Source organism: Bos taurus, chromosome 26, assembly GCF_002263795.3.
Source record: "Bos taurus isolate L1 Dominette 01449 registration number 42190680 breed Hereford chromosome 26, ARS-UCD2.0, whole genome shotgun sequence".
NCBI lineage: Eukaryota > Metazoa > Chordata > Mammalia > Artiodactyla > Bovidae > Bos > Bos taurus.
This window is the reverse complement of record NC_037353.1, coordinates 43,610,996-43,625,237: the sequence shown is the minus strand read 5'-3', so window position 1 is coordinate 43,625,237 and position 14,242 is coordinate 43,610,996. Positions and strand designations below refer to the sequence as shown.

The window sequence follows — 14,242 nt, the reverse complement described above, 5'->3', positions numbered from 1 at the left end:
CCCCAGGCTTTTACCTGATCCCTGGGAAACCTGTTCCCACCAGGACCTTGGCTCTCTCAGGTTTGGGATCTGGAAGAGGGCACAGGGCAGTCCCCGCCCCGTGTCGAGCCTTTTCCTGCTAATGAACACAGGGAGCTCCAGTTTCTAAGTTTAGTTTGGGTTTTTCATGTCCTCCTGCAAGATCCTCCTTGGTCCTGTGGTATTTGAGAAAGTGAAATTATCGTCTGTCACAGTGCAGCGAGGTGGCCTCTCTGGGGAGCTTCGAAAACCCTCAGTGGCTTGGGGCCAGGACCTTCCTCCCCTGGTGGGGTCCTTCCCGAGAGCTGGTGAGGGGCTCAGGGCTCAGGGCTGCATCCTTCAGGACAGAGAGAGAGTGCTGATGCTCCCGGGCTGGAATTTCCTGGGGAAAATGCAAATATGCAGCAAAGAATTTTTTCAGTTTCTGGGGCTGCTACTGTAAGCTCCTTGTATATCGGGAGGGGGGAATATAGTTTCCTATCAACCAAGAAGCTTGATATTTATCACCATGGACTAGAATAGAATATGCAGCCCCCACTGGCAATTCCGTTTGCTACTTTTAAGGAATTCGGTTTTGTCATACAGCCCAGATGGAGATGTTGATTTGGCTCCGGCTCCTCCTCTGAGCACTATTTCCACTTCTCTCCTTTCATCTCTACAGACCATATGCTGCCTTTCTCGCTGCAAGAGAAGAGGTTGGGAAGGGCCTAGGCCTGGCATAGGGCTCCCACTCTGCCGCCTCCTGGCTCTCTCAGTGACCTTGAGAGGGTCTCTTCTCCTCTGAGCCTCTGTGTTCCCATCTGTAGGGTAATGTTCACAGCGAGTTTCCTGCCCTCGATGGGTATCTGCCAAGACGGAACGTTTCAATCCATGAGAACCTATATGTGTGTCCAGTTGCTCAGTTGTGTCCGACTGCTTGTGAGCCCATGGACTGTAGCCCACCAGGCTCCTCTGTCCATGTGATTATCCTGGCAAGAATACCAGAGTGGGTTGCCCTTTCCTCCTCCAGGGCATCTTCCTGATCCAGGGATCCAACCCACATCTCCTGCGTCAGCAGGCGGATTCTTTACCGTTGAGCCACAGAGGAAGCCCTAATCTATGAGAGGATGCCTTGTAAATTGTGACTCATGGGCCACGTGTCGGCTGTTACTTGCCCAGCCACTGGGATGGTGCTCTGTGACCGTGGGAACTCGGGACTCATGTGAACAATGAGAAGAGGGAGGTTGTCTTTTATTCACTGGTCACCGCCGGTCAGGCACTGCCCTCGGTGCTTGGATATATGGCGTCCGTGTGCGCCCCATGACTTCCAGCGAGGCAGGTAGCATGTCTCCTTATTTCAAACTGATGAGGGGATGGAGCACAGGAGGGGAGAGGTGGGTTCCTTGAGGACACATGTGGTCGGTGCAGTGGCAGAGCCTGTCTGCCTGGGGCTGGAATCACATCTGTAGGTAACTATCCCAGAAGTAGATCTTCCTAGAGAAGGTGGCAGGGGCCCTGCCTGTTTCTGCTTCTTTGCCACTCCCTGTGGGGACTCTGTTTCCCACATGTTGATCTCAGGGGTAACAGGACATCTGCCCCACATCTGGGCCGTTCTTGGCTTCCCAGAGCTGAGTGCAGGGCGAGGGTCCAGCCCAGGGGAGTGAGGCTGAGTGCGTCTGCAGGACCGTGTTCTCTGACTCCGTCTCCCGTGTTGTCCGCTATGGCCCCAGAGAGGGTGACTTGGCAGAGGGAGGGCCTGCGATGAATGTCCGGCTTCTGGGAAATGTTGGATGGAATGTTGTTCCCCAGAACTTTGGCTTTTTCCTCTTACATTGTGTAAAACTTCCCCGCCGCCCCCTCCCCTGCCCCCGCCACCACCATTTTATCTTTCTGCCAGATCAGACTCTTCCTTCTCAAAAGTTATGGTGCCCAATTTTCCAAACAATCAAGATTTTTACCGACTCACCATCAGGCTCTTTCGGAAGAAGTCGTCTTTGGAGATCACTGGCTGTGACATCCCTCCCCACGAGAATGGGACAGACGCCAGGTGATATCAGGCTGATGTCATCAGCTATACTCGGGTTGGCAGCCTTCCTCCTCTGGCCTTTCTGAGTGTTTTGGTTTTTTAATTTCCCTGACCCAAGGAGGACTCTTAATTTTGTGATTTTTTTTTTTAGCTTATATTACAAATGAAAGATACGCCCAGCAGGTATCACCCAAGAATATGATGGAAAGAGAATTGCCCTTGGCCAGGCACGATGCACCCTTGACTTTTTTGATGATGTTTTCTTGATAAATCTCTCTTCTTTTTTTTGGTGACTCTAGAATTTAATCTGAAATGACTTCATGAATTGGCACAATCCACTTGATGTTTTTGGTATTTCAGCTTGTTTCTCAAAGTCCAAACTCAGTATCTTTCTCCATAGACCCTCCCCTCCCTTTATTTTTGCCTCGTTGGTCATTCACTGACTCATAATCATTCATGATCATTTGTTCATCACAGGCTTAACCAGACTCTGGAGGGAGAGCATGAGCAAAATCAGACGCAGGTCCTGCCTCCATGCACAGAACAACATGTGTTGTATGTGTGTGATGATGTTATCCCAGACTGGGGAGCAGAGCTGTAGTGGGGGCTGCTGACACCCGCTCCCCCCCCCCCCCCCCGCCAGGTCCTCTTCCCACCCAGGCATGCCTCTCCCACAGCTGCTGGGGCTTGGCTGTGATGACTCACAGCTGCTCCGTTCTCTGGAGCTTGACCCTTGGAAGGTGACTTCTCCTACCCCCAGTAGATCAGTCTGTAGCCAGAGACCAGCCAGCATAGGAAAGGTGGCCCCTTGTCTCATGGTGGGACCAACACTCTGTGCAGTGTCAGCTCCAGAGCTCCCCGTGGCGTCAGGCTGAGTCAGATTCTCGCTGGGAGCCCAGCCTAGCTTAGCTCCTGCCTCTGCCTCATCTTGCTTCCTCCCACGTTTTCTCCTTAGACCCCACCTTGGTACATTACATGCACGGAACCCCTGCCTCAGGCTCCGCATAGAAGCAACTTGACCAGAGACACGTGCTGTCAGAGCCCATCAAAGGAGGCAGTGATCTAGGTGGGCAGTTCAGGAAGGCCATCTCAAGGAGGGCATGGTTGAGCTGGGATTTGCAAGATCAGAGGAAGTGAAATAGGTGAAGAGTGAATGGAAGGATGCTGCAGAGGAGAAACAACATATACTGAGTTCTGGTGGACAGAAAATATGATCTGAAGGCTGAAAAGAAGCTGGTGTTTGTGAGCAGAGAGAGAGCCCCTCCGGGTACTCAACTGGGGCCTTGGAGAGAATTAGGTGGGAGGAGCCCAGCATGGTAGGAAATCTAGCTCCAGGCTCAGAGGCCTGAAGTTCCAGCTCCGTTTTATCCATTTCATCAGTTAAATGTAGTGTTACTCCTGGAGTGCCAGGGAGGGTCAAAAGTACCCCCACAGGACGTTTTGCAGCCTCTGAATAGCAGCCACCTGCAGATGTGCCTTGCTTGTTACCGTGTTTATTTCCCTGGGCATTCACCATAACACACTTCCTTCCCTGTAACCACCAGCCTCTCAGAGTTCAAGGTGCCATCACTAGGGTCTGGGGAGGCAGAGGGTGGAGATGGTTGCTTTGCAGGAGAAGATGGTTGAGTCTCACCATCCTGGGATGACTCTGATATATGGGAAAGTAAAGGCATCTCTCTTGCTCTCTCTCTCTCTCATTTATTTTTTAAGGTAAAAATATCAACAGAAAAGGCATGAGAACCAAGAGCTCTGAGAAGGCTGCCAGTGATGATCACGGCGTCCCCCTGGCCCGTGACGCTGTCCGAGAGGGTGAGTGAGGTCCCTGATGTGCCTTCTGCCCCAGCTCAGTCTCTGGCCCTGGGAGGACACAGGCCCAGACACAGTAGCCAAGTTCTGAGTGGAGGGGGATGGGTCTGGGGTCTTCTGCCTCTTCTGAACCATTCGTGGGTGAGGAATGAAGACATGCACATCCCTTCTCTTCTGCATGTACAGTAACTACACAGTCATTGAGTAACTCAAACTCATCAGCTTGACTGAGGTCATTTCTGAATTTCCTGGAGCTCTCGGTTGCCTTCTCTGCTCTTCCCTCACCTCCTCTCCCTTGAAGACAACCTCATTTCCTTTCCTGTGGGGCCTCATAGCTGCCCACAGCCTTGTGTATACATTTATTATCACCCAACAAAACCCAGAGCCTCCAGGGTCAGAGGTCAAGTCTTCAACTCCCAAAGCACGTGATGCTAGGCCTGGTGTTTTACAGTCATGTAAAAATATTAGTCCTTCAATTACTTACTTCCGGATAGTCAAAGCCATTTGTTCTAGACTCACGGACAAGCTCTGGCTAATATTATTATTATTAACTATCACCACTGTTGTATGTTACTCTGAATTGTGGTATTTCCCAAGACATTTCTGCTGACATTAGTGATACTGAACATGTACTAAGCACTTGAGCTCTCAGTAGTTCCTGTGCACTGGGCCTCTTACTTCACATCTCCTGATGTCCCTCTGAGTCTTGTGGATGGTCTTATTATCGTTATTATTACCGTCATCATATCACAGATGAGGAAAATGAGACTCAGTAATATGGGTCATTTGCCTACCGTTATGTGGCCTTCAGTTTGTAAAACAAGGATTTGAACTCCCGATTTTCTGATTCTAAGCGTTCTGCTTAGCAGCACAGCTGCTTGACATATATAGAGCATTTCACAAATTTACATTTATAGAGGCAGGATCCGCTTTCGGCTGCCATGTGAGCCCATAAACCGTGTAACAGAGTTGATTGTCACAGAAGGAATTGTATGTTCCCTTAGGCACATTGTGATGATTTGGGGTTGGGTTTCTAACCAAGAATTTGCCATCAAAGAAATCATAGATAGGACTAACAGCACATCCTAAAATAAAAACAGAAGTTCCACAGCAGTGAACTTCTGCAACCACTTAATATATGGGAATTCTATTCTGTCATAAAGTGGGTGGGCGAGCCCTGGGCTCATCGCCCTTGGGAGGACCCAGCATGTCCAGAGGGTGTGTGGAGGACTCAGGGGTGCTGGGGCTGTGTTTCTGTGGGTTTGCCCTGAGAGTGGAGTCCTTTGGGGTTTCCACTCTGTGGGTGGTAATGAGATTCCCACATTGGGTGGGCCTCGGCATGACTTTTTGTCCCTTGGCCCCAACAGGCTGATAAAACACCAGCTGTTTCTCCAGATTACAAGCCACGGGGCTAGAGGGGCTTCTGGTCTGGCCTTCCCTCTCTGGGTTCTGTTGCTGTCAGATCTGGGACCAGAGAGTTCTTTCTTGTCTTGTTCATTCTTTGATGCTTTCAAAAGTATTTTAAAAAATATTTTTCCAGATTTATTTTTTAGTAGCTTTAGCACAAGGGCTGGTTTGAATTATCATATTTCTTCATTACCAGAGTTGGAAGTTGTTATAAATTCGAAAGGCATTTTCACAAAGATTTTTCTTTTTCAATTTATTGAGTCGAAGTATAACTGATTCGCTATGTCGTTTTGGTTTATCATGTACAGCAAAGTGATTTTATACATACGTACACATAAATATATATATATTCTTTTTCACATTCTTTTCCATTATGGTTTATTACATGATGCTGAAAATAGTTCCATATACTGTACAGAAAGACCATGTGTTTAGAAAGATCACTTAGAATTTTTAAAAAATCTTGCTTTGTTGTTTATCACAAAGACTTTTCAAGGCCCATTTCTGTACACAAATACATGTACACACACACACACACAAACACGTGCACACTGAAGTCTGAACTTGTCCCCTGTTCTGCCACACGCCCATTCCCCGTCTCCCACTCTGGATGACAGGATTGTTCCCCTGACCTTAACCTCAGAGCCCTGTCTGAACAGTTGGGACCCCATTCTCAAAGGCAGCCTTTCTGGCTCTGATTCACTGAGTGTCCTAGATGTGATTTTGGCCTGTGGACTTTATTCATAATGTTCTTTTATTAAAATGAAATTGAGAAATTGAGGAAAACCCTGGAGGGAAGAGAAGCTGCAGGGGCCCTAATGTGCAGATACAGGAGGGAGAAGGATGGTGATGAGGGGAGGTCGTGTGCAGGAGGCAGGTGGCACAGCCATTGGGGAACATGGGTCTGGACCAGGAGGGGTCACCTCGAGGTGGAGCTGGGCAGAACAGGGCCTCAGATGGGCAGCTGGGTAGGCTCAGGACCCCCTGTCCATCATTCTCTCAGCATCTCCTCTGGTCGTGCTGAGGCCTTGCTAGAGATGTGGCAGAATGACGGGGTGGGGAGGATGGTTGTCATCTATATCATGTCCAAGGTGGCAGGTGGAACAGATGGCATTTGCTTCATTTTCAGGGTGGTGGGCAGAGCAGATATTAAGCACACTGAGCTATGTGAGTGGATGGCATCAAAGGGCTCGGGTCAGATGTGGATTTGAAACCACACAACCCAGATCGGGGCTTGAACCCACTGGCTTTCAGGTCCTGTCTCAGGGCTTACTGAAACTCAGGTTCTTTACGTCTCATCACAGAAAGAATTCAGTGAGAGACAAAGCGATAGGTAAGAAGTAGATTTATTTAGAGAGACACACATTTCAGAGACAGAGTGTGGTCTCTCTCAAAAAGTGAGAAGGGCTTTGGGAGGAATACCCTGCACAGACAGAGTGTGGGCCATCTCAGAAGGTGAGAAGCCCCAAAATGCGGGGTGGTTAGTTTTTATGGCCTGGGTAATTTCATAAGCTAATGAGTGGGAGGATTATTCCAATTGTTTTGGAGAAGAGGGCTGAGATTTCCAGGAATTGGGCCAGCCCCCACTTTTTGGAGGTTTATGGTCCGCCTCAGAACTGTCATGGCTCCTGGGTTGTGTCATTTAGCAACTAATATGTTACAGGGACAGGCTTTCCTGGTGACTCAGTGGTAAAGAAGCTGCCTGCAAATGTTGGAGACATGGGTTTGATCCCTGGGTCAGGAAGATCTCCTAGAGCGGGGAAAGGCTACCCACTCCAGTATTCTTGCCTGGAGAGTTCCATGTACAGAGGAGCCTGGTGGGCTACAGTCCATGGGGTCGCAAAGAGTCAGACACAACTTAGCAACGAAACAACAAATTACAAGGAGAGTATGATGAGTTTCAAGGTCCTCTGGAAGTTGACTTCTGCCATCTTGTACCTGGTTGGTTCTAACCAATTTTTGTCGGAGAGTCCCTTCTTCTGCCAGGAGGTAAAACCAGTCAGTCCTAAAGGAAGTGAACCATGAATATTCATTGGAAGAATTGACGCTGAAGCTGAAGCTCCAGTAATTTGGCCACCTGATGGGAAGAGCCGACTTATTGGAAGAGACCCTAGTGCTGAGAAAGATTGAAGGCAAAAGAAGAAGAGGGCAGCAGAGGATGAGATGGTTAGGTAGCATCACCAACTCAATGGACATGAATTTGATCAAAATCTGGGGGACACTGGAGGACAAAGGAGCCTGGTGTGCTGCAGTTCATGGGGTCACAAAGAGTTGGGCATGACTTAGCGACTGAACAACAACAATGGCTATGTCATTCTTTTAAAGCTTGTGCCCTGCTCCCTTCCCTCCTGTTTCTGACTCACCCTGAGAGAGTCTTAGTTTTAAGGGAGAGATTACGTACATGGCTGTCACCGTGACTAAGGATTAGCGTCATCTGTGGCAAGTCTCCAAAATACATCTTGGATGTTGTTCTTTAATAGCATATGCAGTGGTTGAATTACTGGTGTAGCCTTCACATCTCTATAAATCTACAGCCTTTGCCATTTGACTTTGCAGTTTCCTTTGTAAAAGTTGAAAGCCCCTTGATTGTGGGCTGTCCATGTTCTTTGTGGAGGCAAATAGAATAAGGTGGACTGAAAAAGTGCAATTCTGGGCTGAGTGCTTAAGAGACTTTGCTCGTTTTCATTTTCTCCTTATGCCCAGCCATCTCCATGAGAAGAATACACGCATCTAGCCCACTGGTCCAAGGAGCCTAGGAGATGAGTGAAGCAGATACAGGTCCAATCTGCAGCCTGGAGCTACCAGCTGAGCCCAGCTGGTCTGAAGGAACTAAGAAACAAGTGTTTCCTATGTGCCCCTGGGAGCTTGTGTGGCTTGCTGCACAGCAGTAGCTGACAGATACAGTAAGGAAGATCCGCATTTTTAAAAAAGCTGCATCGTGTTCTATTGAATGGACGTTCCATAATTTATTTGAACTCTAGGTGATGGACATGTAGATTGTTTTCAGTATATTGCTACTGAATGAGGAGTATTGCAATGAACTTACCGTGCATTGGCTGCAGAATAGCTCCTTGGCTGACATTCAGAGCCCACCATGATTTGACCTGTTTCTGGCCTCTGTCTCCCTTTTTCCCAGCCAGATAAGAGTTTGTTTCTCAGACATGCTCTGTGCTGAAAGCTCACTCATGTGTTTCCTCCAAAGGGAATTGGGCAGGCATCTCAGCTGGTGATGGAGAAGCAGCTTTGGGGTCAGGCTCTACCCTCACTGGCTGTGAGGCTCTGGGCTAGTTACTATCTCTATGACCCAGTTTCCTTCTCTGTAAAGAGGGGATAATATCTCCTTTATAGCGTTTTTGTGGAGATGAAATAATGTGTGCAGAGTGGAGCATACACAGTAAGCTCTCACAAAACATTAGCTGTGATTTTTATTTGCTGTCTTGGGATTTTTTTCATGCCTTAGTTATAGGAGTCGGCAGATATTTTTAAAAGATCTTAAATATTACACACTTTATTGGCCAGCAAGCAAAGTCGAGACTATTATGTTGGTATTTAAATAACCATTAAAAAAATATAAAAACCATTCTTATCTCCTGGGCCATATAGACACAGATGGTGAACTGAATTTGGCCCTGATGGACTGTAGCTTGCTGGATTCTGCCTCAGAACTTGTTGCTGTTGTTCAGTTGCTCAGTTGTGTCTCACTCCTTGGGACCCCATGGACTGTAGCACGCCAGGCTCCTCTGTCCTCCACCATCTCCCAGAGTTTGCTCAAACTCATGTCCACCGAGTCGGTGATGCTATCTAACCATCTCTTCCTCTGCTGCCCCCTTCTCCTTTTGCCTCCAATCTTTTCCAGCATCAGTCTTTTCCAGTGAGTTGGCTCTTTGCATCAGGTGGCCAAAGTATTGGAGCTTGAGCAGCACTCCTTCCAGTGAATATTCAGGGTTTATTTCCTTTAGGACTGACTGGTTTGATCTCCTTGCTGTCCAAGGGACTTCTTAGAACTTGACAGTTGTGCTGATGCTGACTCCAGGAAGCCTGTCCTGGTTACCTGTATTTTGCTTTCCTGTATCTCTTCCTCATGCTCCTGGTCCTCTCCTCTCTCACACCACAGTGATTCCTGTGCCTGACTCTTCTGTCCTGGGAGGCTGTGAATGCTTGTGAGCAGGATCTGTGTCTGATTCACCTAAGGCTATGCCCAGTGCTGGAAGAAGCCACTGTTGATCCGAATGCTGTGCTTAGTCGCTCAGTCGTGTCTGACTCTTTGCCACCCCGTAGGCTGTGGCCCGCCAGGCTCCTCTGTCCATGGGATTCTCCAGGCAAGAATACTGGAGTGGGTTGCCATGCCCTCTTCCAGGGGATCTTCCTGACCCAGGAATCGAACCCAGATCTCCAGCATTGCAGGCACATTCTTTACTGTCTGAGCCACCAGGGAAGCCCTTTGATCACACCTGTTTATCAAGCACCCTGCACTGGGTCGCAGCTAGTGTTCAGGGGTAGAGAACAGGTGTTCCATGTATGCTGAAGCTGACTGTCCATGGTCCACATCAGCAGGACGGGCCCTGCACAGGAAGTGCTCTTTGATCTGTAGGAAAGAAGCCTCATTTCCCACCATGATGGAAGGTTTTGCAAAGCAGTACATGTTGTGAATGGAGCACCGTCAGCGCTCTGCCTTTGGCCTGGGTTGGGTGAGATTTGAGGCCTCTACCAGGTACGATGCTTAGAGATTGTGTGTGTGTGTGTGTGTGTGTGTGTGTGTGAAACTTGAGGATTTTCTTTGTATCACAGACTCATTGGAAAAGACCCTGATCCTGGGAAAGATGAAAGGCAAGAGGAGAAGGGGACGACAGAGGATGAGATGGTTGGATGGTATCACTGACTCAATGGACATGAGTTTGAGCAAGCTCCAGGAGATGGTGAAGGACAGGGAAGCTTGGCGTGCTGCAGTCCATGGGGTTGCGAAGAGTCGGCCATGACTGAGCGACTGAATAATAAGAACAAATTTAAAATTGTTTTGTCTTCATGAAGAATTGTTTTTTTCTTCTATTGTGTATTGACTTTCTTTAAATGACTACTTTTTGAGTTAAAAAATCTATTTTGTGTGACATTAAAGAAACTTTATAGCAATTTAGAAAAATCTGTTTAAACTTGGATTATCTTTTTAAAGACCTGGAACCATGTAGGAACATAAAATGATCTGTTCCTTGAAAGTATGAAAAAACTAGGCTGTAAATTCATCTGAGCTGGACACTTTCCATAGAGAAAATTCTTTGATAATGCTCATTTTCTTTGATAATTTGATAATTCTTTGATAATTTTCATTTTCTTTCATGGTTCTTGATCTATCAGGTTTTTCATTCGAGTTTATACTGAAAGTTTTAGTATATTTTCAAGATATTTTTCAAGATAATCAAGATATCTTGATTTTTCAAGATAAAATTTAATATATGAAATTAATATATATTATATTAATATATATTTTGAAATTTGTTCATTTATTTTAGAGCAGTTTTTTCACACTTAGAGAAGAATGAGAGGAAAGAATTCCCATGTACCTCCCCTCCAGCTCTGGCTTCTATTATAGTAACACCTTGCATTCATGTGGTACATTTGTTACAACTGAGTAGAGTATGGCACTAGTGGTAAAGAATGTCCCTGCCAGTGCAGGAGACTTAAGAATCGTGGGTTTGATCCCTTTGCTGGGAAGATCCTCTGGAAGAGGGCATGGAAACCCACTCCAGTATTCTTGCCTGGAGAATCCCCATGGACAGAGGAGCCTGGCGGGCCACAGTCCAGAGGGTCGCACAGAATCAGACACGACTGAAGCAACTTAGCACACACCCACCTTCTTATTAGCTAAAGTCTGTAGTTTGCATTAGTGTTTACTCTTCTTGTTAAACATTCTGTGGGTTTGGACAAAGGCATAATGACAAGTAACTGCCATGTGTAACGGAATAGTTTCACTGCCCTGGAAGTCTCCTGTGTTCATCCCGTTCATTCTTCCTTCCTCCAGACCTCTGGCAACCCATGTCTTCAGAGATTTGTGTTTTCAAAAATGTCATGTGGTTGGCCTCATACAGTACGTACCCTTTAAAGAGTGGTTTCTTTCATTTAGCAATTTACATTTAAGGTTCGTCCATGTCTTTTCATGGCTTGCTTGAGAGCTTATTTCTTTTGATCATGGAATAATATTCCGTTATATGGCTGCACCACATACATTTCCTTATTCATTTGTTGAAGGACATCTCCGTTGCTTCCAAATTTTGGCAATTAAAAGTAAAACTGCTATGAATATTCATGTGCAGGTTTTTGCTTGAGCATAAATTTTCAGCTCATTTGAGTAAATACCAGGGATGGTGACTGCTGGATCACATGATAAGAGTATGTTTAGTCTTATAATGAGTTTTGTCCCTTCTATAGTACCCTGGTTTACCAAAAAAAAAAAAAAAAAAAAATCAGTGTTATCTCCCTCCCTTTTTTTTGTGTATTTTCAGGGGTTTTTTTTGTCCATTCAATATGCACTTTACACATTTGTTACCACATCACTATCACTGGTATAATTTTCTGCAGTGGTATTTCTGCTCATACTACTTTGTGTAGAATATTTCCTACTTTTATTGTGAAATAATACATACTTATGGAAAAAGTCCACTAACTATATGTTCCATTAACAAATATTTATAAAACCAATTCCTATGTAACCATCACCTGGCTCCAGAAGTCAAACCATTGTCAGTCTCCCTATCCAACATTTAACCCTTCAACTTTAGAGGTTACCTCCATCCCAACTTTGTTAACATTTCCTCAGCTTTCTTTGTAGTTTTCCCGCTTATATTTGTATTTCTAATTGGTGTGTTTGGCCTGTTTTTGAAATTTATCTCAGTGAAATCATACTGTGTACATTTCTATCACTGCTCAGCTCTTTTGGTTTATTCATTTTTATTCCATCATAGAAATACTCAGCAATTTCTTTATCCATTTTAATGCTGAAGGACGTTTGACATATTTCTGTTTCTCTCTTTTATGAAAAGGGTTGCCAGTGAAAACTCTTACACACACATCCTGATGCCTGTGGGCTTGAGTTTCTCCTGGTGTGTGTACAGTTAGTCGTGGAAAGACTGGCTTCAACTTGGCTGTTGAACAAATGCTCAGTTGCTTTCCTCACCGATCATTTCATCCTCGTTTTCCATCAGCATGGCGTGGGGCCGCCGTAGTTCCACATCCCCAACAACTATTGTGTGATCATACTTTAATATTTTGCCAGTCTGTTTTTGTTTTTTAGTCACTAAGTTGTGTCTGACTCTTCTTTGACCCCAAGGAACATAGCTTGCCAGGCTCCTCTGTTTCTGGAATGCTTCAGGCAAGAATACTGGAGTGGGTTGCCATTTCCTTCTCCAGGGCGTCTTCCCAACCCAGGGATCGAACTCATATCTCCTACATTGCAGGCAAATTCTTTACCACTGAGCCAGCAGTGAAGCCCAGTCTACTGGGTGTATAATGGTAATTCATTGTGACTTCATTCCATTTCCTAAGTACTAATGAGTTTGAGCATCTTTTCATATATTTATTTGTCATTTAAATATCTTTTTGGATGAAGCTCCTATTCAATTTTTTCTTATAAATTTATCCATTCAAGTATGAGTTTTGACTTTATATTGTTTGTCCCAAATATATTCTTTCTTTTCTGGCTTAATTTTTCTTCCTATGGACTCTTCTAATAAATGGAAATTCTTAACTATGATGTAGTCAAATGTATCAATCTTCTTTATGGTTGCTACTCTTTATATTGCTTTCTAATGCTTTCTTATACCTTTTTTCTCTTTCTCATTTAGGTCTTTATATGCTTGGAATGGGTTTTGTTTGTTTGTGATATGAGATTGAAGTTCAGTTTAGTTTTTTTCTTGTAGGTACCTACAGGGAATAGTCATTCTTTGCCCATTGTTTCTCAGTGCTACCCTTATGTGCTGGATATCAAGAGTCTATATATGCTTGGCTTTGTTTTGGGCTCTCAGTTCTGTTTTTTATCATTAATTCCTTTTTATACTCATTCATAAAAATATCATTATTATACCTTCATAATAAATCTTGATAACTGATAGAGCAGAACTTTGTTATTCTTCAATAGTTTTGGTTACTCTTGATTCACTGAATGTGTGTCTGCACACAGATATTTGCACCATCTAGTCAAGTTCTTTGGGCTTCCCTGGTGGCTCAGACAGGGAAGAATCTGCCTGCAATGTGGGATACTAAGGTTCGATCCCTGGGTCAGGAAGATCCCTGGAGGAGGGAATGGCTACCCACTCCAATATTCTTGCCTGGAAAATCCCACGGACAGAGGGACCTGGCAGGCTATAATCCATGGGATGGCAAAGAGTTGGACACGACTGAACAACGAACACTTTCACTTTTTCAGTCAAGCTCTTTAAAACCTTCCCTGGAATTTAGACTCGAGGTGCATTAATTCCAGAAAATCAGTTTGGAGAGGATTAACATATTTACATTGAGTTTTCTAACCCATGAACATGATATATCTTCTTATTTCTTAGATCTTTTAAAATATCTCTCAATATATGGGTCTTCCATATTTTTAATAGATTTCTTCTTAGATGCTCTTCTGTGATTCTTTTAATTTCAGTTTTCTAATGCTTTATTGATAGTGTTACAGGAGTACAATTGATCTTTGAATGTTGATTTTATACCTGGTAACCTTGCTGAAATCTTATTAACTATAAATTTATTTGTATATTAACTTAGATTTGGGTACAAAAATCAGTATATACTAAATAATGACAATTTTCTTACTCTTTTCCATTTTTAAAGGTTTTTATTTATTTTCCCCCTACTGCATTGGCAAAGACCATAGTTCAAAAATAGTAGCTCCTTATTTGTATGTTTTAATTATGTCTTTGGATTTTTAGTTTTCTATGTTTTTTCCCCCTAGCATATCTTTTTTTTTTTTTTTTGGCAAATGCAGGCCTTGTCTCTTGCACTATACGTAGGATGAAC

General features: G+C 44.8%; 1 protein-coding gene across 3 annotated transcripts in view; it reads left to right on the top strand.

Annotated features, from left to right (window-relative positions):
- The window catches only part of CPXM2 (carboxypeptidase X, M14 family member 2), a 136,955-nt gene that overhangs the window by 7,532 nt on the left and 115,181 nt on the right, over positions 1-14,242 (top strand). For 2 of the 3 annotated variants that reach the window (NM_001206057.2, XM_059881911.1), the window contains exon 2: positions 3,734-3,832. The exons of the other annotated variant lie outside the window; for it this stretch is intronic. In NM_001206057.2, the coding sequence (NP_001192986.2) occupies positions 3,734-3,832 (99 nt within the window). The remainder of the gene's footprint in view (positions 1-3,733; positions 3,833-14,242) is intronic. 3 annotated transcript variants of the gene reach the window in all.